This window comes from Anneissia japonica, unplaced genomic scaffold, assembly GCF_011630105.1.
Source record: "Anneissia japonica isolate Jap-2015-1 unplaced genomic scaffold, ASM1163010v1 scaffold3888_len366471_cov172, whole genome shotgun sequence".
In the NCBI taxonomy this organism is placed as follows: Eukaryota; Metazoa; Echinodermata; class Crinoidea; order Comatulida; family Comatulidae; genus Anneissia; species Anneissia japonica.
In genome coordinates, this window is record NW_022687727.1 from 264,959 (window position 1) to 288,998 (window position 24,040).

The 24,040-nt window shown below is 33.1% G+C and overlaps 1 protein-coding gene across 2 annotated transcripts in view; it reads left to right on the forward strand.

Moving 5' to 3' along the window:
- The window catches only part of LOC117120776 (nuclear fragile X mental retardation-interacting protein 1-like), a 48,115-nt gene that overhangs the window by 7,489 nt on the left and 16,586 nt on the right, over positions 1 to 24,040 (forward strand). The window contains exons 6-7 of one of the 2 annotated variants that reach the window (XM_033265873.1): positions 580 to 678; positions 9,138 to 9,334. In XM_033265873.1, coding sequence (XP_033121764.1) covers positions 580 to 678; positions 9,138 to 9,334 — 296 coding nt within the window. The remainder of the gene's footprint in view (positions 1 to 579; positions 679 to 9,137; positions 9,335 to 24,040) is intronic. The other variant, XM_033265865.1, reaches the window with a different exon arrangement.

A 24,040-nucleotide genomic window follows, 5' to 3' on the forward strand; every position in this document is an offset into this window, starting at 1 on the left:
ATAATAATGGACTTATATAGTGCATATTGTAGAGACCTCTATGCACTTAGCTTTATTACCCACGGTCATTGGATCAAACACATATGGAATAAATACTCAAATCCCTTGGGAGAATTGCATTATGTTGCAGCTGTAATCAGCACATGTGTTTGAACCTACCAGGTACCCACTTGTACTCCTGGGTGGAGAGAGGCAACTGTAGGTAAAGTGCCTTGCCTAATAAGGACACATTTCAAAATACACAACAAGGGATTGAACCTCCGTCCTCAAGGTTGAGAAGCAGATACGCAATGTAACCGCTGCGCCAAACCACTCCTACAAAAGACAGTTTTAAAATGAGTTCATGCAGAATCAAATAATATTAAAAACTAAATTTTGAATTTTCCCTACAATTGCTGGTTTTGCCAGAGCCGGTCACGCTTGATGATTTATCTAATAAACTTTATTTTAAACAAATATTAATTTATCTTCATCAAATAATGATAAAGAAACATTTTATTCTGTAGCGACTATCTGTGTAGTCGTCTTAGAATAATCAATCTTTTAGATAACAAAATTTGAACTGTATCTTTATGATAGTTGAGGAATCTCAAAGGGACGCAAGCTGTTTAGGATCCCTCGGATCATTAATGGCCGCCTATGGTGAAAGTGATTCAGAAAAAAACAATTCAAGTGAAGGTGAGAGAAAGAATCAATATTTTTTTTTTTTTTTTTTTTAATTCATTCTTCAACAAAATATGACAATCGTACATGGGAAGAATCCTAAACAAAAACGAAAATTATATTTAAAAAAAAGTAACAAAAAATTATACATATGGCTTAATATATAATAACTTCGCGTGCTTAAAAAATCTATGTGTAATACCGTGTATTGTGTATTGTATTGAGTAATAAGTTTTTATAGATTTAATCTTTGCCTACACTATGAAATTTTATGTGACATATTTGTGTGATGTGCCCATAATATGGTCACGATGATGTCATATCACATTTGTCACATAAAATTTTAGAGTGTGAACAGAGCTTCATGCCTATTTGTATAAAATTTGCCTTCGTTTTGGACTTGGGCTTACTCAGTCTGTATAATCACTCCATTTGTTGTCTTCTGCATTGTAAATTTTGAAATTCATTCCAGTTTGACCATGAACATGATTGAAGACTGAAATAGATAGGAACAGGAAATACACACCGGAAATGAATAATGATAACATGAAACTATTCTACATTATTTCACTATACAGTTACAGTGTTCTTTTTTTTTCAATTATAATATAGCTTACTGTAGCTATACTATTTGTGTAGCTCAATATAGATTTCTCAACGGTATCTGATACACTTGAATATTCGCAGCTACTGTTTCTTCTTTCCTCTTTTCTGCTTTAAAATAGCAATGAGCATGATTTAAGCTTCTCTAGGTATGGTATCCACATGGATAATTAATAGTTAGATAATTTTAATTTTCCATTACTACCACCTTTCTTGAAACGCTATTTTGAAATTGGGGCTTACCAACGCCACAATTAATTTCTTTTACTTAAAAATACAAGACAATATAACTCAAAAGTTAAACATGCCTTCATTAAAATTTTAAAAAATACCTGTATAGCAATATATAAAATTCATAAATCAATAACAAGTTTAAAATATTTTTAAAGGATGTTGATTAATAAATCTTACATATAAATCTAACATATTATTATTATTAAAATTGTCATATCATCGGAAACTCAGATACAAAACTGATTTGAAGAAACGCTCAGCGCCTAACTTTTCGTGCACCCGGTTAGCAAATTGCTTATCTACACAGCAGGATTGCTGATAAGGAAATGTACTGCAACCAGAAATTAACATTGTAATAGATAATTAAGAAGAAACAACCTTTTACTTTACATACCTAGCATCATTACTACAATATATAATGTATCACGCAATAATACATGTTTGATAGTAATCATGTGTGGGTGTTTATTTGAGTATATACATATCCATTTTAAACCCAAAAAAATAAACACCTCCCTCGAATAAACAACCCCTCAAAAACCCTTTTAATAATAAATGCCCCAAAATACGGTATTTTGCGTTCAGATTCTAAACTAAATGCTTATTTATCATCCAGTGAGAATCTTCAAGTGGCAGAGCCAATGTGTTCAAAGCCTGATTTGCCCGCCGGGAAGATATCTCATCTATATTTATTTAGGACAATAATAATTTGATATATTTTGAAAGCTTGATCTTTGAGTTTGGTCAGTTAACGTTATAATCGAAACACATATTTTATTCATAAACTGATAATTATAGTTTATCATAGATATCTAGGTTGAAAGATATAGTGTAAATCTGCATAATTTATTCATTTCTTTTTTATTATTTCTTGATGAGAATGAGTAGAACAGTCCTCCATCACCATTATGCCTGCCAGCAGCATCCATAAGGTATTTTTCAAAGATTTAATTTAATTTCATTTATTTGTCTCAAACGTTAAAATGTACGAAAACAGAAACAGCAAGGAACAACCACAATAGCACAAAAAAAAGAGACAGAACAAGCCAAAAGTAAACTTAAACACTGTCGACTAGAGGCCCTTTGACAAAAATAAACAAATACCTACAGTATATAATTCTTCTAATAGATAAAACATCGAAAGTTAAGTATTAAAAAATATATGTAGCTATAAAACAAGCATTATTTAAAAGATTTTAAAAATAATAAAACATTCTGATGATGCTTTAAAATTTATCTTAAATAAATTTAATGTTAAAATGTCAACAAATTTGAAGCACCCAAGTAAACAATTCGTCATACAATTTCATAACAGTAATAATAATAATATAATAATAATGATAATATAAGAATTTATAAAGCATTGATTAAAAGACCGAGGTGCATTATCAAAGGCGCTGTGCATGTTAATGATGGAAAAGGTGAGTTTTAAGTAATTTCTTAAATGAAACAACAGAAGAACATTTTTTAATGTGTGCATGAAGTGAATTCCTAAGTGTATGTGCGGCAAAGGAAAAAGATTTATGGCCAATAGTTTTTAAGGATTTTGAAGTACCATATAAATTATTAACTAGTACATAAATTAGTGTATTTTTAGTGTATTTCTTACTTAGTGGATCTACTGTACCTTGTTGTTTTTGTTACTTTTGTTTGTGCTATTATTCTAGTTTTTATTTTTGTTACTGTAATTGTTATTTTTATTATTTATTTTTCTTCATTTAATGTGGCTTACTTATAGAGTACTTGTAGTTTTTTTGAAGTACCATATAAATTATTAACTAGTACATAAATTAGTGTATTTTTTAGTGTCTTTCTTAGTGGAGCTACTGTAACTTGTGGTGTTTTTTACTTTTGTTATTGCTATTTAATATTCTTTTTATTTTTATTATTGATTTTTGTTACTGTAATTGTTATTTTTATTATTTTTTTTTTCTTCATTTAATGTGGTTTACTTATAGAGTACTTGTAGTTTTTTTGTTCATCCTGGTTTAAGGTTGTTATTAGAAAGCAAAATTCAAAATATAAAAAAAAAATTAAAATGTATAAATAATTTAAAATAAATGAAACAAAAATATCATGATTCAATAATTTTAAATTTTTTTCAGACTGAAAGATAACACATTTTAAACATAGCATTTTTCTTTACAGTTTGACAAATTTGATTTAGAGTAGTTTTTTGGGGAAAATATGAACAAAGGGAAAATCTTAATTTCTGTAATGATACACCGGCCGTACATATCACTAACTGACCTTGTTGCAAAATCTTCTCAAAAAAGTGGAGTGAAATTCTTTATACAAATCTATCATCAACTCTACATGAACCAAATTAGACAATCGCTCAAATTAATCGTGTTTTTTCTACTGCTTTAATGTGCTTTCAATTCTTGCCTGTTAGATGTAAATTTACCGATTATAAAAACAACTTTTTGCAAAATACTATATCTATGATGATAATAATTATGTGTGGTATTTATCATGGAGTAATACAATGGTGTTTTAAAATGTAAAGAATTTAAAAATCTGGAAGCAAAAATTTGAATTGCTATATCTGACTGATCATTAAAGTAGATCAATTGTTATGCTGCTCAATTATTGTGCAAACACACATACCCCCTTGGCAGTGTAAAATGAGAATTGATGTTGAAATTAGAAAGTAAAAACAAAAAAAAAATGTTTTAAAAATATAAAAATTTGCTTGATGCTACTGAACCTCGAACCAATGCTGCAATGGTTTTTAATAGTTAGAATGATCTGAGTTCTCACCATATGGCTACAGAACTCACCCTGCGGAGGTCACCGCATTTCTAGTTTCACAGGTTGAGAATGAAAATTGCTGCCCAAAACTAAGCATTCTATATCTTTGGTAACAAAAAAACGTTCGCAAAGTAAACATTGTACTTATGATATATCACAATCATTATCCATTGGTGTACCTAGGGGCGCATGCCCCCAACAAAAATCTCATGCTTCATGATGTCACCACTAGAAGGCCGGAAATGGCACTCTCAGATTCTCAGACTCTTTTTTTCTCCAATTTTTACAATTTTGAAAAATGTTAGGGATGTCTGGGCCGGCTGGCCCCCCCTCCCCCTTTCAACCTTGATGCCCCCACTGACGGTTATTACTGCAATAAACCTAAATGTTAAAGTGAATAGGCAACAAGCACAGATAGTAATTACAGTCATGGCTTTTAAACATGCAAAAGCCAATGCAGTGCATGTGATTCTATAAAAGAAGATATTCAAGTGTTGAGTTTCAATGTTGACAATTCAGAAATTACAAAACGGAAAAGCGATTGTGTATTATGTTTCATCAGGAATGAATTACTATCAGGCTATGTTAATATTGATCACATAATGATGAAATTGTTGCCAAGGTTAAATAGTGACTTATTCTCTACCTTTTTAATGGCCGTGTGCAATGCAGTAATTTCCGTCAAACTCGCCAATGATTCAGCATAATCAAAATTTCATTTTCATTTCACTTTATGTCATGTACCAACAGCAAATCATTGCCAGACTGGGATAAAATTATATAGCTACTTTTTACATATATTATAAACAATGATGAATAAAATTTGTAACCCCTTTAAGACAACAAAATATCATCATGTAGTTTGTATTCTTGTATCGTGTCTTCGTGTCGCAATTGTGTCTAGTGTAAATGGGGCTTTAGTCTGCTATAGAACAATATAAGAAATGACAAATCTCAACACTTTAAATACTAACTATATTTAATTAATATTAGTTATTCTTTAAATGCTCTGATTTACTATTTCTTATATAATAAACTATAAAATATCCAACATTTAACCAAGAGAAAATAGGCTTAAAATTTAAGTATAATTGTCTGTAATTTTGAAAAACTACTATAAAAAAATATTTCAATATTGTCTGTTGAAGTAAGAGAAATATATTGTACCCGAAAGCTAGAAGAATCTTTATTTACAAACAGCTCCTCTACAGTAGTATAGGGGACATTTAAAACAGGACAAGAATGCAAACTTGGGGAATTAACATGAAGTAATCACAACTAAAATTCATGAATGAACACATTAAAGAAACAACATTTCATATGTAAAATAATAAACTTTTTGGAGGTTAGGAAGTTAAAGGACATGAATAACCAAAACAAAATCCTACAAAAAATGAATCATATCAATACGTTAACAAAGGCTTAGAAGCCGAACTAAAGACTAGTGGAGTACTTGGGAGTCTTGAAATGAGGCTTAGTGATTAAGTGAGAGGGTGCCAGCTCATGAAAGATGGTGATATGAGGTGATTTTTATCTATTTAAACTTAAAAAATCTTTGCATAATATTATATCATTATTAGGCCTAAAAAAATAAATTGTTTGTTTGCCCTTCATTTTTTTAAATGATAAAAAGGGGCGGGTGGAGAAAGTTTTTTTTTTCTTTTAAGATACTCATTAGATGGAATGTAAATAACACACAGAGGCCTAGAATGGCAATATCTTACATCAGACAACAACTTTAGACTAATCTGTAGGGCATCTGGCGAAAAATAGAGATAAATTCACTCACATTTTTTTTTATTGTAACGAAAAAAGCAAAAAAAAAAAACTTTTTTAAAGTTTTTTTTATTTTCCGCCCCTATTTTTTTCAGTGAGTTAGGGGCGGGTAGAGGAGGGCAAACAAACAATTTTTTTTGGCTTTATTATAACAGTTAAAAAAAAATATAGTGATTACTTCAGAATAAATTATAGAAATAATCACTCTACAGATTAATTCCTCTCAGCTTAAACACATTTTGTCATTTTAAAACTAATATGTATACTACTGATATTATCACATAATGAAACCAAACTATTCAAATAAAAATTGATTATACCATATACCTTGTCATAGTGTATGAATGAAAATAAAGATGATTGATTGATCTGCTAGTAAAACATCTATTATGTGCACCATGAGCCCTTGTATGTTTGTGATGTAATTACTGGATGCGCTGTCATTAGAAGGACTATGACAGGACAGTCGCATTGATAATACCAATTTGATGCTTCTGAAGCAGCACAAGGTAGAGAAACTTGGGTTGAAATGTGATTGTGATTGAAGACTTTTTTTTTTCCATCAAGTTTTTCATTAATTTATCACGACATCCTTATTCTATTTTTTATAAACAGCACATTTTCAGCTTGCTTGCTTGCGCTACAGTATATAAGAATGAACTAGTATTATTATTATTATTATTATTATTATTATTATTATTATTATTGTGTAGTCCTAGGACTTTCAACTAGTGCCTGATTTATTGTTTTTTCCGTCCTAGTGTTAGATAATATCAGAGAGCGCCACCAATGTCTGTTTATTTCGAGAAACTGGTTATGTTGTTGAAATTGGATTGGAATTAGACCCAGAAAAATTATAGTATGGAACATTATTGGTACGAAGAAGTAGTATAGAATGCCATTGGTGCCAAAATCGATTCATTTTCAATAGTTTTCACTAATTAATACCCTATAAAGACTAGCATTGCATTGCGATTGGTTGTAGCAGTTGTGAGACCCGATCGCACCCAATCATAATTCACAATCGTATGTGAAATCTCAGGAATAGTCGATAAGTAATCGGTATCGCAATTGTTACCCGTTGCGATTGGGTACTACAATCTTTATTGCTTCCAATTACCATGGAATCCATTCGCAACCGATCACAACAAATTTCACATGCACTGATTGGTTGAGGTCAGTCTTCATAGACCTAGCCACCGGAGGCCTAGTACCATTTGACATTCTGTTCAAATACGGTTTTTTTTTGTGTCTGATTTGGTCTGAATGCATTTGTTGGTTGTGATCGGAAGTAATCAGTTTTGGATTACCACTGAATACAAAATATCAGTCTACCAAAGTCCCAGCAGGACATTGCCAGAGTTTGCTGAATAATATGATGTAATATGTGTTTCACAATTTAGGATTGGTTTTTTTTTCATGCTGGGTATATTACTTAACTTAATGACACAATTTTCTTTTGACACTTTTGGGGATCCATGTCTTTATCAGTCTGCTAAGTCTCTGCAAGGCCTGCCAGTGAAACCAGAATCTCTAGATCTTGATGTATACGGACATATACCGTAGCCTTTTTTTTTTCATTATCTTACAGTATGCACCTTCTAATGCCATCTATTAAGCATCTTCTTGGTGCCATTTTATAATGTATGCTTCAATCCCTCATTTTATATCCAGCTCACCTTTCTAATATCTTTTAGGGTTTCAATTCTCCTGCGTGTCTCCGCAGGAAACTCCCTAAAATCGAGTTGTACAAGTGTTTTGTGTCCTAAGTATGATGTGAGAGACAATGAGATTGATAAAGTGTATTTATTCAAAAGTTGAAAGTGATATGGAGATGTGGGTGTCTTTAGTTCTTGAATAATATTAAATTTATATGTTATGATTCAGGGCTATTAATAATGCATATATACCTAATTTCAATGATTTTGTTTATATTTTTTTTCCTTTATTAGATATATATTAATAATTATATGTTATGTTTGAAATTTACATTCAGCATTAGCATCTAGACCAGATTTTGAGGTTTAGTAGTACCACACATTTTAGATTTGAGAAATAAGTAGGTTCAAATTAAGACCGTAGATCTAAAGCAAGACATTAATTTCAAAATTCAGGTCTCGGTATACCCATGAGAAAAAAGCCTATGGTCCCATATGCATAGTAAATCTGTTTTAAATTTTTTTTATTATTTATTATATAATATTTTGATGTGAATACAGTTCACATTATAATTCTATATATTGGAAATGATGATAATGAGCTCCATAAATTAATCATACAGATCATGTACTTTGAACACTGCCCTCTATTGATAAACATGTATATATGAACTAAATAGGATTGCAGCCCGTTAAGTTCACTAAAAATTTAATAGCAGTTCTATCATTTGATGCAGTGGTGGACGTTTGAGGATGGTTGGCGTACTGATGAGTTCAATTGTGAGAAGAAAATGAGGAAGTGAGCAATCATCTTTGCCGTCCTGTTGCTTAGCAACGAAAAAATGTCATTATCATACACTAATTGTAATATGCGAGATTGCTTTTGATGATGGACTTGCTGTGAAATGTTTTGATGTGACCAGGTTAATGTTGGGAAATCTCGTAATTGAAAAGGTCTTCGGAATATGGGAATGGTGATAATGATGGGGTTGTGGGAGGGGAAATTAAAACGATGTATACAAAAATGATTGGAAGATTGTAATAATGTTGGTGTACAGTAATCTCCATAAGATATAGCTTTTAATGATGAAGATATAATTATCCATCTTCATTAGCAATTACTACCATCATAATTTGCATCATTATAATCATCATCATTTTTTTCCTCCCTTTTTGTTACTTTTTTTTATTCGGTATAATATTTTTATTCTGTGTATATTCTGAACTTTGTTAAGAAATTGGACCATTTTCAAAAGCTCTTACTGAAAATACTATCCAGTCAAAAGAATGAATAAATAAATCAATCAATCAATCGATCAATCAATCAATCAATCAATAAGGTAGAAGTTTGTACTACAACTTAATACACTGTCAATCTATTCATCAATTGTACACAACATTTACACATTTTATTTTCATTTAATTATATGTTTTTTAAATATTTTGTAGAAGAGGGTGAGATTCGTATGGAATGCCAGCCTGTCCGTCAAACCATGGATGATCCAAATGTGCAAACCATGAATGATCCAGGAGTGAAGAAATTGAATTGGAAAGAAAAGAGAAAACTGAGAAGGAAAGAAATTAAATTAAGTAAGAAAAACAAGAAGGTTGAGCATTCAAATAAACGAAGGAACTTGCTCGAAATGGTAAGTCACCTTTTTTCTTTTTAATATAATTGTGTTGTCTAAGGTCCGGGATTGCAAAGCAGACTGTGCCTTGCAAGAGAGGGCATCTACAGGTACAGTACTGTATGATTACCATGACTATCTGCCACAGTCAGGTGTACTCCAAAGCAAAGGCATGAGGGGTGATGAGTGAGGGGGTTGTTATCCTCTTATTTTATGGTCATTGGTTCCATGGGCATAGTCTGGGAGATGCAGGGATGCCAACTCAAAGCCCCATGAAAGCAATTAATTAGTTTCACTTAGTGCAAGTGGATTAAAATATTAAAAATGACCAATTAAGCTTTCATTGGAATAAGCAAACCCCCCTCCCCCCTCCCAAGGCTCAAACCAGCCTACAGCTCTGGTCATGTCAACTATCATTAGACTATCATTGTCATTTTAAAATATTTCATTTTTATTCAGTGATGATAAAACATTTATCAAATTCAGATTCAGATAATTTTATTTTCATAACAAAGCCTTTTATTTTTATAATGTAATTCGTTTACTTTCTGTGTAAAATGTGACCACAAAATATCTGGATTAACAAAATACTAAATTTATTTGAATAAAAGGCCCCACCCCCTTGAATAAACACCCCTTCTAGAGCCTCATTAAAAGCAGCATTATTCTCAACATAGTCTATTAATATTCTATTCCAGTGGAATTACATTTTTTGTTTATGATCATGCAATAACACATTTGATGGTAATTATGTGTTGTAGTATGTATTTATAGAGAAGTTAAGGAGCATTTGTGCAATTATAATGCCTATTTTACACCAAAATAAATAAACGACTCCCTCACATAAACGCATCGCTCAAATAAATGCCTCCTTCGAGCTCCCCATCCCCCAAAAAGAAAAACCTCCAGTACTACTCCAGTAGAATTGCATTTTTTGTTTATGATCATGCAATAACACATTGATGGTAAGTATGTGTTGTAGTATGTATTTATAGTGAAGTTAAGCGGCATTTGTTTGATTATAATACCTATCCATTTTACACCAAAAAAAATAAACGCCTTACATAAACGCCTCTCTCAAATAAATGCCTCCCTTGAGCCCCCCCCCCTTCCAAAAAATACCCTTCTCAGTAAAAGGTATATTTTTAGTGAGGTCAAGCTAAGATCTCCAAAGCTTGCCTTTCAGAGCTGCTTTCTACAAAATGGAATTGATGTTTATGTACCATGCACTATTAGTATATATTACTTTTTTTATATACCACAGTGATGATAATATTTCTTGCATTGTGTTCTCAATATAAAACATAATAAAAGTCAGTTCTCATTACGATGCTTCTGAACAGTTATCTTATTGGCGTCATGTGACCACGTAGCCTCGTATCACACGATGACATCGACTCCTTCATTGTGTTCTTGATCCAAATATATGCAACGAGCCAAACTGATTTTACACCTGTTTTAATTTCCTGTCTCCTTGGATTTTCTATGGGTCTATTTAATTATTAATTTTCATCTCTGTTGGTTTTTGAGACTACACATAAATAATTTTAATATAGTTGGTTTCATTATAGTTCGTTATCTATTTAATTAAATGTATAATATAGTCACTAGTGGGTGGGTAAGAACTTGCCAGATTAATGTCGATTATTTTTCATATTCTGTTGTATTCTAGATTAGTTTTAGTAAGCACAAATGCCACGTACAGTACTGTAAATTATGCAGTGTATAGGTGCCGGATTTTTATTTTAGTCATTAAAAAGCTATAATATTAGTATGCATGTGATAATATTATATAGTATACAATATTATATTGATATTTTCAGTGTATTTTATTCAGTGTTTTTTTTTTATATTATGAAAACACAAGTAAGATAGAGCTATTTAAACAGTTAATGACACAAATGAATATGTTCACTAATACACAGTCAGTGAGCAGAAATGACTTTATAGTTGTTACAAATTATCAACAAACTCTGCATTGACTACAGCTCTTCTTAATAGTGTTTCTGTTTCAAGACATACAATTGATGATCAATAATATTGGTTAGAACAACCGTAAACTACTCTAAATCACTTGGAAATTGAACTTTGAAACATTTTCAGAATGTTTGCTAATGCAGCCAGAGACTCATCAATCTGCGTATGCGAGTGGGTACTGTACTACAATTCTAGGCTAGCTCTAGCCTCACAGAGTGGTGGTGCCAGCTGGAACTATCCCCCTGTTGGACAGGCCTGGACCCCCGTTGTAAAATGCCAAGACAAGGTCTTCACCAAAATTAATAATTTGCCTATCCAAATAATGTTATTTTGATTCGTAATCCCTAGTATTGTGATCTAAAAGCACAATTTTGGGCAAGTCATAAAAAGTGGCCGTGAACGGTATACTAGGGATTTTTATTCCATGACCCTGAGGCTCTAGTCAGCTGGTTCAGACTCCACCCCTGTCAGACATTTCAGACCCTTTGTCGCGAAAATTTCTGGAGCCACCGCTGGTCTCACGAAGGTAGGTAGGTAAATTCCAGAGCCAACAGTAAACAAAGAACGCTAGAGAATGATTACAAAGAATGATATTGGTAGTTTGTGCGGTATATTTAAAATATAGCGGTGAACCGGTGACTGAAATGAGATCGTGGTTCAGAATATTGTATTGGCTGAGGGGCGGCCAATGGCAAGATGGATGGCTGAGAGGTTAGTGCAGGGGCACCGCAACCTACAGCCAAAATATCGGCACTGGTTCGAACGGCACGCTCTCCTATGGTTCTGGTGGTGGAACAAGCCCAGTAAGCCCAGTGTACACAATGTGGCTTTTGTGCACTTAAAAGGACCCAGTACATCTTTTGAGACAAGTAGGGGGCTACGCCAGTGTACTTGACCATACAGCCATTGTTGTGGACAGATAAAGTAGCTGGTACCAGTTTACCTGGTAGCTCAGATATGAGGAGACCACAGTGCTTCGAGACTCCGGTATAAAGTGTTATATAAATCGAACTACATTACATTATATTAAATACAAAATGATTTGCAAAGATGAAATGTAATCATTGTGTGTTGCAAACAGTGATGAAGTAAAAACCATAGCAACCAACAGATTAGAAGAGAACAGTGGCGTAACAACAATGCATGGAGCCCTGGCCCTAGGGAAAGACAAATTAGGGGATTTTACATGTCAAGAAAGTACAGTATTCTTTCTCAAAAAGACATCTTTTAATAGTCAAAAAAGAATTAATGCAAAAAAACTACAATTGAATCTCACTCTAGAAAATCACATAGTATAGGCTCCGGGGAAAATTTTTTTTTTATATGTTGTCAACTGATTTTCCTATGACACAAAAGGGTGTTTAAAAAAAATTAGGGAATGGTTGATGACTTTAATTTTATAATACAGAATTTTGAGTATTCAATTTGAATATTCAAAATCTGGATTTAAGCGTCATTCATCAAGAGATGCTGACATTACATTCATCTCAGAGGTCAGTAGGCAGTGAGCTCCATATACTGATACTTCTCGTTAGGCCATCCAATTTGCTATACTGATATTCTTCACATAATATCACTTGAATGTTATTATTTATCTCTTCTTTTTTTTTGGATGATTGATGGATAGTATTTATCAGCAATTGATATCTTGGTGAATCTTGATTTTCAGTGCAGAAGATAAATGTTGTCATATTTCTTTTATAGTGCACTGTCTGTCAGAAGCTAAAGAATTGAAAAATTCAATTTCATGTTTGGATTGCTTAATTTAAGTAAGTTATTAACTTAAAATTTATTTGAATGTACAGACCTCGTCTTCAGTACAGTTAAATAATACCTTTGCTGTACTTTTTTGCATAGACTCTTAAATTGGCTGGTATGGTAATCAATTTAAGGAATTTTGTAAAAAAAATAACATCTGTAAATATGAAGCAAAACTGTTAATTCACAGACCCTTCGTAAATAGCGTCTGTGGTTATCAAATACTTCTGGTTGATGGTATCACAGATTGATAGTCATTGATTTTAATCTGACTGTCTGACCGTGGTGGCTCCAGCGGTTGGGCCGACCAACAGGGAACAAAATAAAATTGTTTTCTAAGTGAAATGTATGCCCACTCTTCCACACCACATAATACATTCACATACAACAATGTACTTTACAATATACAAGGTTTATTGATTGAAAGTTATTTCAGTTATTTTTAGTTGGAGTTTAAAACCTTTTATTTTCAAATGAATAGGCAATTTGCAGGAGTATTCCTGGATGTGCCGCATCATATTACACATCGACCAATCACAATCGTTACCACAACATTCTGCCAGATTTGAACCCTGACCTTAAAGGTTAAGGGCTTGAACCGCTAAGTAGAGTATAGCAAATTGTTGTATGCTAAGCAAAAAAAAAAAAAAATTAAAATAGAGCTAGCATCTTTCTATATAAAATACTTCAATCACATGTCTGGCACAACACTAAAGTTGTGTCCACTACAGTATATCAAATGTTATGTGACAAATTAATGTGATGGGCATGATGATATGTCATATTATACCTATATATGGGCATGTCACATTCATTTGTCGCATAAAATTTGGACAGAGCTTTGTTTTTCCTGACCTCATGATTGTGGTATTTTATGCTAGCGCTATTTAATTTTTTTGTCATTTAAAATTGTATCGTGTGGACGAAAGTTTAAGCCACATAATTTCCGTCCAAGGCATAAGCCAGCTGTGAAGAAACCACCATTAAACATGTTGCATAGCAACTGACTAGCCAAGACATTGTAGCAATGCTCACTGTATTGAGTGTAATTATCATTATGTTTATAGCATTCCCTATAGCTTGTTTGTTTCTTCTGTTCATGAGGGATGTCTGGAAATCATGGCAGTGTAGACAAGGTAGTAACAAAGTCCAGGTGTTCTCACCTTTATTATTGGGTGTTTTTGATGTGACCAGATACTGTATCATTCGCCAGGATTGATTTTTCGGTAATTCCTCATGTCTTGAACATCAGGTATGGCCTGAAAAATCTTCTACAGTATATATTTTATTGTTTTTTTATTTTTTATTTTTTTTATGAATAAATACATTTTAACATTACATCAGTACAACTAAATATAATCAAAATTATCTGGCAAGTTATTCGCAATAAAATCTAAGTAAAATTTAAGTTGAAATTTACAAGAATGAGAATCATTGATACCAATATTATCATTATATTATTATTGATAAACAGTACATGAAAATTAGTGTTTATTTGCATAAACATTTACTCGATTCTTACTTTTTTTAATGTAACTATTTAAAAATCAACTTTAAAAACACGAGTGAAGCCCAGTTTGTGTTTGACACTGCTTCCCATTGAGCCCTCAAACAATTTTTAAAATAAGACAAGACAAACATGTGATGTTATACATAGACTAATGCCGGTCACTCAGTGTGTCCTATAACGGTCGTACAAGAAATCCAACTCCGCTCCCTGTGGGCGCTAGAAGATATGGCACCCTCCACTGTTTGTCCATGGCAGTCCGTTACCATTGTGCGCGTGCATCTAAGTCACATAAAAATCGCATCAGCCAACCGTCAGGTGTAGTGAGTATGTGGCCTAAAGGCCAACTCAGACAGCGTCGTACAACGCAGCTCAACACGATTTGTTGTCGCGTCATGTCTGGGTGAGTTAAACGTATACGCGAGGGTGTGCGTCGGGGGCAGTCACGTCATAGAATATTAAACATGTTTAATATTTCTCACGACGGCTCAAGACTGTCCCCGACGATGAATCGCGTCGAGCTGCGTCGCACAACGCTGTCTGAGTTGGCCTTAAGTCACAGTATGAGGCATAGGGAGAAGATTTTTGGTCATGAGAAAAAATTGTGATGATTCAACAGGAATTGAACCCATAATCCTCGGATTACTGTCACTAAACTTGGATGGAGCAATGCACTGAGCACGTCATCACAAATTTAGTTTAGAGCGTCTATGTAAATGCTCACAAGATTTGTAATTTTAAAAATGGGATATTATGTATCTGATTGTGCTAAATCAATCCTCGAATTATATAGAATCAGGAAATTGCCCCTTTAATCACTAGCTACAGCTACACTTACGTTTTGTTCTTGTGTCTAATTAGCCATTCAATCCTGTTGTGTTGAGCGTTATCTTTCAATATTATTTCATTAGTACATGATACCCTGCTAATTGTGTATTAATGAGGTCGGACAATCTAGCACTGTTTACTAATTTATTCTTAATCCCTTAAGATTTGCTGACAATTTATGAAATTAAATTTTAAGAATGTGACCTAACATACTGTATCAGCTGAGGTTAATATTTTGTTTGTGTAATGCTTGAAATCTAGTGTTTTATTATTTACATTTTTTGGGGTTCATTCTTATACAGTTTCCATTATTATTTACACTTTTTCATCGCTATGGGTTTAAATGTTTGTGTCCAGTTATTTATAAATCCCATTGCCAACTAAATCTCAGCTACACTGTACTATAGTTGATGAGTTCTGCCATTGTCAGCCAGTGCAAGTATTAAGGGTATGATAATACTGTGCTCAAAAGACAAACTGAAATAATTTCTTATGTAATTTTTGGCTTATAGAAATGTCACTTCTTTAGAAATCTGAAGACCTATTTTAGGCATATAAATTATTTGAAATTTCTATATTATGTTGTTTTGTCGATTCTGCTGTTATCATTTTTGATGCAGTTGATTGCTGAAGAAAAAAATTAATTTAATATTTTTGCGAAGTTATTAATAATAATAATAATATTAATGATAATTTATTTCCATCTGTTTAACAACAAACAATTGCTGAAAGCAGGAGGAAAGCCTGTGTATACAGATTCCTGTAACTAATTTAATACGTTTGCAACTGAACGACAAACATATAACCGACACGAATGGATACAAACATTGTCCTTAACCTAAATAAAGCCACATTTACACTAGACACGATTAGACATAATACAGATGCGTGCAGTGTTGAAGAATGCAAACTACGCGATGATATATCGTTGTCATGTTGTAATCATGTCTAGTGTAAATGTGGCGTCACTCTCAATATGAGGCTTGTTCAAGGAGCCAAGTGGTCAGACTCCAATTAAAACCCGAGGCTGGCAGGATTTGAAGTGGTCTTAACCCCAGAAGCAGGAACTCAACTCTGAGCCAACTGCTCAGCTCTTTCTGGTGATAGTCCCATTAGACTTGAGGTTCACACTACAGCAATTTTAGCTGCGTTGATGCGAGCACAAGTAACACTACTTAGCTGTCTAGTTTAATGATTACGTCTAAAGATCTCTCATGTCTACCTTGATGCAAGCCCAAGTAACGTAATACTTAGCTGTCTAGTACTGTAGCATTGTTTGTGATTACGTCTAAATATCTCACGTGGGAACCAAGGCTTAGGGAATGTTTTCAGTTGTGAGAGAAAAAAAATTCTAGAATTTTTCTAGATTTGAACCAAGAATGCCGTGATGAAAGAGGCAAGCACGTCTTAAGGATGAAGCTGGAGATACGCAACTTAGCAAGTATATATACTCGTACTGTACAAGATTCATGTTTAGGAACATTAAAACTGAAAAGTCAGGTATTTAAACTAAATGAAAAAAGAGATGCAGGGATGAAAAAATGAGAGAACCGTCCGTATGTTAAAATAAAAAAGCTTTATGGAAATTTATTTCTGGAAAAATATTATATGGATACCAACTAGGCGTAGATCAATTTCCAAAGGTTCTTTTGTTGAGAGAGAGTATAACGAGATGAAAGAGAATACACATTTGAAGCAGGTTATGTTAATTACCGGTGTGAATTTCGCAGTGACAGCCTGATTGCCAGTCAGATGGAACATTAACTAGAACCCAAGAGAATCAAGTGTTGATCCAAGTGCTCTCCAACTACACCCATCTTCACAAGTCAGTGAGGATGTTGAAAACGATATCTTGTACAAATTTACTGGGTAATGTACTGTGATACTATTAGCACGTTTCCGCGAGTGTGCGTGAGCACCTGTGTCGAACAAATCTATTAAATCTACTGGGAAATCAGGGAGTGCGTCGTGTTAAGACCTCATGACTTAGTAATGCAAACTGTATTGTTTACCCGATTATCTAATTTGTAGCTTTAATTCCTTTCCAAAATCAAGTCATTCTCAAATTGATTAATAATCATAAATAATAATTATGAAATTGTATCAATATATAGTATTTTTAGAATCAGTGAATATGTAATTTTTTAATCAAAATTGTGATTAACTGTTTTTAATGTACATCCCCTTTCAGAAAAATGTCATCCCACTTCAGTCATACAAGATTTACATTTGTTGTCAGAGTGAACACTGTGGCTTTCATAATATTTAATTTCCAATGATTTTGACGAAATAGAAATATTCAAAAACTATTTTTTGTGTGTTATACAAGTGAAATACAGAAGGCACATGATTACTGTACATAATTAGTATAACTATTGAAGATTCTATACAAATTATGACAAATAGTGCAGAGATACAGTAGGCAGGTGTGCAGGCCTGAAACCAGGTTCATGGGAAAGTGGATTTAACTCAAAAGTGTTTCTTTAAGATAAGATAAGATACACTTTATTGCTTGGAAATTCAGTTCTCGCATTAAAATACAATTGACAGTATAACAATTAAAAGAATGATCAAATATAAACGTTACAATGTAAAAGAGATATCAAACAACGGACCATTAAAACATTATAAGTCACCAAAGCAGCATTATTATTATCAATATTATTATTATTATTATTATTATTATTATTATTATTATTATTATTATTATTACTGTTATACCAAAGCTATGATAAAATACTACTATAGTAGATAACTAGTCAAAAAGTGGGGTTGGCCTACCTCTTAAAGTCCTCCTTGTTATAGGCCTGCTGTGTATGGCATATAAAATACTGAAAAAATATCCATATTATCTAGAATGCTGTATGCTATGGAATTGTTAATAAATGAATATGTATATTTTAAATAAATAAACCAATACGTTGATGTTGATTTAGGCAAGCTTCAATGTATTGGTTTATTTATATAAAAATATGTTAGACATATTGATACAAAACCAGATGAAACTATTCGATCAAATGAATGTATTTGAATTTACCATCAGGCCAAATAACATTAATGGTAAGTTTCAAATCCATGATTTGAAATTACTTTTTGTAAGGGTAGGTAGCATACTGTTTGGTAATATTATTACTGGTTTTAAAATTTTTTTAAAAAATGGGGCTTTTTTGGGTTTTTTTTTTTTTTACAAAAGAATTAAAATGAATCTTTGCAGCGTATTCTGCTATTTAGGTTTCCACCTCTTCTTAGGCTTTAGCAACTATTTTTCTGACCATCATTATCTTCAATTGCAATGATTATGATTTTTAAAAAATAGCATACTTTACCCTCCAAGACATCCTTTTGGACATAGAAATTTGGATCGGTCTCGGGTTTAGTCTCCATTTAGAGGGTCAGATTTGAGTTTAAAAGATTAAAGATTGTTATTCAATTCTTTGAAAAAGTGGTCTCAAATTAAAGGGGTCTCATAATTAGAGAGATCTCGAATTGGAGGATGTACTGTAGTATATTTTTTCATGAGGTTCCAAAATTTGATGAGGGTGGACACATGAAACTAGCAAGTAATCTTATTTTTCCTTTATATCGAAACTTTACAATACCACATGCAAATGAATCACAGTGTTCTCCCGAAGCCGTTTTAGCTGTCATTAACTCCACTCAAAAGGGAAAACTGTGCACATAATGTAGCTAAATTTTTATGGACAGATTTACCAGTAAAAATATTTCGATTGGGCGAACACTGGTGTATATTATGCTAGGAATCACTTTTGTTCATCAATGAATCGTTCAATATAAGTTCACTGATTGACCAGTGATACTATTTCAAAATGGAATGCAACACTTTTAGATGACTGAAAGGAACATGTTTGCTTTGGTAACACAATTGCATTATTACTCTTGACAGGCTACCAATCATTTGTGATTGGATTGACCTGTAGGCCGGCTATGTAGTTAAAGACAAACATTGTTTCTGTGCAAACTTTTGGCCTAGTGGTCATAATGTTTGAGCTTTCAATGTACGTGACTGTTGATTCAGCTCTTTGCGGTATTTGAAACATTCTTATCTGGTTTCATCAGGCAGGGGTAAATGTTAGGATGAGGATATTGATCGAAATACAGACTTTTAATGCACACACATGAGGTTTATGTGGTTATAATTGCTAGAGAGCAAGTTCAGAGATGGAACCAGGATTTGCCCAACAGCATGCAATGTAGTCCGACGGGGGTTTCTGAATACAGTATTTCCGACAAAACGACCAGCATGTTTTGAGCACCTTTTTGCGGGTTAAGTGACTGAGCAGTATGGCAGGGGTGGCGCTAACTAGAGCCATAACATTGTTGCTGGTTCAAGTCGCTTTGATACTGTGGTTCTTTTCAGCCCCTGTCATTGTGGAATTATGCAAAACATGTAGCTACTATAAGCACCACTTTACGGTGGCTAGGAACAAGGTCACAGAGACCATGCCCATATGCAATTCAGCACAATGACGCTGCGAGTTATGTGTTTATTCTCCTATATTTACCTTTACTAGCACCTTCTGAGCCACTCATTTGTCACAATACTTGTTTGTCAGCAGACAGACAAGCAATTGCTTCATGTAGATGCAACTAAATTTTAACCTGATTGCAATCTTAAACCAGAAGATTGAAATATCAACCAGGTAATCAAAGCAATACAATCTGTCTAAATGTTGGCATTGCCATAGCAACCAGATTTAATTACTTACAATTGATTAGGGTCAGGATTATACTGTATTGCAAACATGATCAAAACCTCTCAGAAGTATCGTGGTGGGATATTATGTGTTTTGTCGTTGGATGGTGTTTCACACCGATCCCAGATGATTTGTGGTTGTTACTGTATACATTTTTTGAATCCTCTCTTTGCTCCAGAATTGGAAATTAGGTTATGTAATTTTACATTTGCTGTCCTTATTAAATTTTATTTGATTATTGACCAGTAATGGTCATCTGTCGATTGTGTGAATAAATCTCACATGCTATAGAATCATTTAATAGGTCAGGTAATGTTCTTAATTTAAATTTCAACTTGTCTTTAAAATATAATTTGCCACCTTTTAAGGGAATACTCAAATACTAAAATTTAACTGATTTAGCACATTGCTAAATCATCTCCTTAAAAAAACAGTTTTCAATATTTAAAGTATGTTTTCCTGCCAAAATCAAGTACATGGTATATTGACAGCTCAAATGATAGCTCTATGGAAAGGAGCTCCCATAAAACTTTCATTATGACCATCATGTAAAGGTCAAAGAGAACAAAGGTTAAATACTTAATAGCTGTTTCTATGAATAATTAAATCGTGAATCAACAAAACAGATAAACTAAAGGTAAGCTAAAAACAAAGAACTATAATAATATACCATTATGTGCAAACTCAAAATGGAAATCCAATTTTTGTGGTAAAAATTTATACTAGAAACCCTATAAATATCATTATTGTGGAATTGTGGATTTTGTTTTATTTTTGGTACTTGCATTTCTTTGATTGGTTTTTTTTTCATTATCATTAATTAATTGGTCCCTGGTTTTTTCTTAAAATGTAAAAATGTGAATGTTAAATTTTGTAAAATTGTACTAATTCAGCCTTTGGCTGCCACGAACAATTTTTTATGTTTTTTTTTTTATGAATAAATATACCTTGAATAAAGCATTTTCAATTTTAAAAGGTCGAGGGATACAGATCAAATCTTGTTTTTTTTTATTTTTGTTTTTATTTATTTGTATTTATGTCATTTCTTTTATTTCTTATATTTATTTTTTGTTTTTGTTTCCATTTTTTTTAAACATTTCTACTGGTAAATTTGTCCGTAGAAATTCAGCTATGAGCACGGTGTGAGGCGTTACCCATTTGAGTGGGGTTTAATAACTTAAAAAAAGTCATAGGCTAGGCCAAGACTGAAGTGATGTTCATTTATTGCAAGACTACCTACAGTACTGTAGGTCTAATCAGTGGTGTTATTTAGTTAAAAACCCAGAATTTTTACCAGTTGGCCGGTTATTTTTACTGGTAGAATTGACAGCTAAAACGGCTTCGGGAGAACACTGCAACTGAGGTGTTTTATTGTCTTTTTGTTAAAATTTTGTTCAGTTGTTTTGTATATCGTACTCATGTATTTTTGGCTGAATGAATGAATAGTACTTTTTCAGTGATTTGAAGACTTCCTCAACATTCTTGAATTGATTACAGTTGAGGGTAGAAAGACATTTGTTGATATTGAAAAAAAAAAAAACTTCTGTCTTTATTTCAAAATTGAAAGCTAAGAACTATAATATTACAATCTAGTTTAGCTTCTATACAAAGACATTTGTTGATTAGTGCAAAAATGTGTCCTCTTTTAAAATTCAAAATCGAATGCTAATGATTTATTATACACAAGTAAATTTTATTGTTTTTGCCTCAGCACAAGTGTAATGCTATAACTATGTTGGTGGAAACTGTAAAATTGGATGCTTTATTATTTTACTTTATATTTTCCCTAGTCACATTTCACTAGCGTATAAATCAAACTACTGTAGCAAAAAGAGGGGTTTTATGAAAGACAGAATAATAATAATAATAATAATATGTAGGTTTTATTTAGCGCACTACAAAACTAGTCTCAGAACGCTTTTCCACATTATGACCTTATGACCCCAGTCATCGAAACGATGCCTATGGGGGAAATTGTATAGTTTGCTGCATGAAATGTATCAGCAACATTTTCACTCGAACCTCCATAGTTGAGAAAAGCAATGCAGATAAAGTGCCTTGCTCAAGGACACAACCGGTGATAATCCCAAAATGATAGTGATCATTATTTTATTTTTTACTGTACAAAGGTGGGGGTGGGAGAGGGGAAATTGTCATAGAAACAGGATACTTTACCCACTGATCTTCCACCCACTGCTATGTGAAGACCTTGTATTTTCAACTGTTGCCCAAGATGCTCATTGCAGAATGGCATTAATTATTAAATAGCATTTCCCTTGTTGTTGCAGTACAGTTAAAGTAAGCAATTTATCCAATATACTAGAGTGATCCAACAATTCTTTTCTTCAAAATGTCCATTCTTAGCATTCACCATATAGGTCGTAACTTTCCAATAAAGGATGATGAAATAAACAATGTGATGCCAACTGTTGTACACAAAGGCAGAATTTATTTTTACTAAATTTTTATGGGGTCTTGATGTCTTATAAAACGAAATTGATGCTTCATCAACATTGTCAAGTGAAGGCATTTCCTGAAGTGCTCAAATTTATGCATTGCTGTCTCCTATCAACCCATAAAACATGGGATTGGGTCCTGCAATCATGTAATTGGATGAACAGAATTACGACTTAGTGGTAAAGCTGCCTGTTTTCCAATCTCATGGTACTGGTTCGAATCCATGTAAACATCTTCATAAAATCCTTACATTTTATATATAATTTTTGGCAATTGAAATACTGTATTAGGCTCATGTCAACCTCAGAAGAGATGACACCATGGATGATTAGGCTTACATATTGTTATGCAGATGAAATACTACATAACAACACTAGTTATGTTTATATAAATAAGATTATTGCAGAAGAGATATTTAGGCAGACTATCTAAGATATGTTGCAGAGAGGCAGAAAAAGGCTCCTCCCCATGAGCATACTTAATTGATCCATGATAAATATCTTAGGAGCTAGTGTTTCTGATCAGGCTTCTGACATGTCTCTTTTACAAGTTTCTTATACAGAACTTGATCTAGTCTTACTCTGGTGTACCTTCACAGGCCCGTAGCCAGGGGGGTTTTTAGGGGTTCGGGCGAACCCCCCTTTTTCAGCGAACCCCCTTTTGCCAGCGAACCCCCTTAGCCAGAAAACGATCCCCCGTTTCCAAAATAGTGCAATTTATTACAAAATGGGAGCGTTTTTGGCACTGTTTATTTGTCGCTATCGATCGTAGTCCGATCGTAGAAATCAAAACAAAGATGCAGCCAGCTGAATGACGTAACCAGCAAGACTTAAAAATGAATATTAATGAGAGGTTTGTTGCCTAGGCTATTTGACCAATCGCGTGCTCCGGAGTTTATTTACTTTGGCACGACGTCATCACAAAAGTTTGGGCGCTCAACATTTTTCATTTCTCTGGGATCGAGGACATGCGACACGCCAAAAATAGCCTAGGAGAATGAAGCGCCGAGAAAGGATAACCGATTTTTTTGCTTCAAGGCCAGCAATGAAGAAATCACGAAATTTAAGAAGTTAGAAAATTCACCCTTGTTTTCACCACATGCTCATTGATACTGCCTGGCGGCGGGACCGGTGTACTTTTAGGCCCTAAGTCTAGCGTTGCTAGGTAGGGTAGGGTCGTTGCCTATATGAGGCCTATTATTTGCGAACGATTTTATTATTTATTTTGTAATCGAGCTAGCATAGGCCAGGGCCTAGGCTAGCTAGGCTAGCAAGGAAATATACTTGGAAATGTGTTCACGTTTCGTCAGAATTAACTGACATTATTCATAATAATATATTTATTATTTTTTCTCAATATATCTCATTTAAACCAAGACAGCTCTTAAATTATTGTTTATTTTCACTGTGCTAAGTTTTTTTACACTGGTTCTTAAAAATGTTCATTTGTAGCATTATAATTTAATATGTTTTTTTTTTCAAT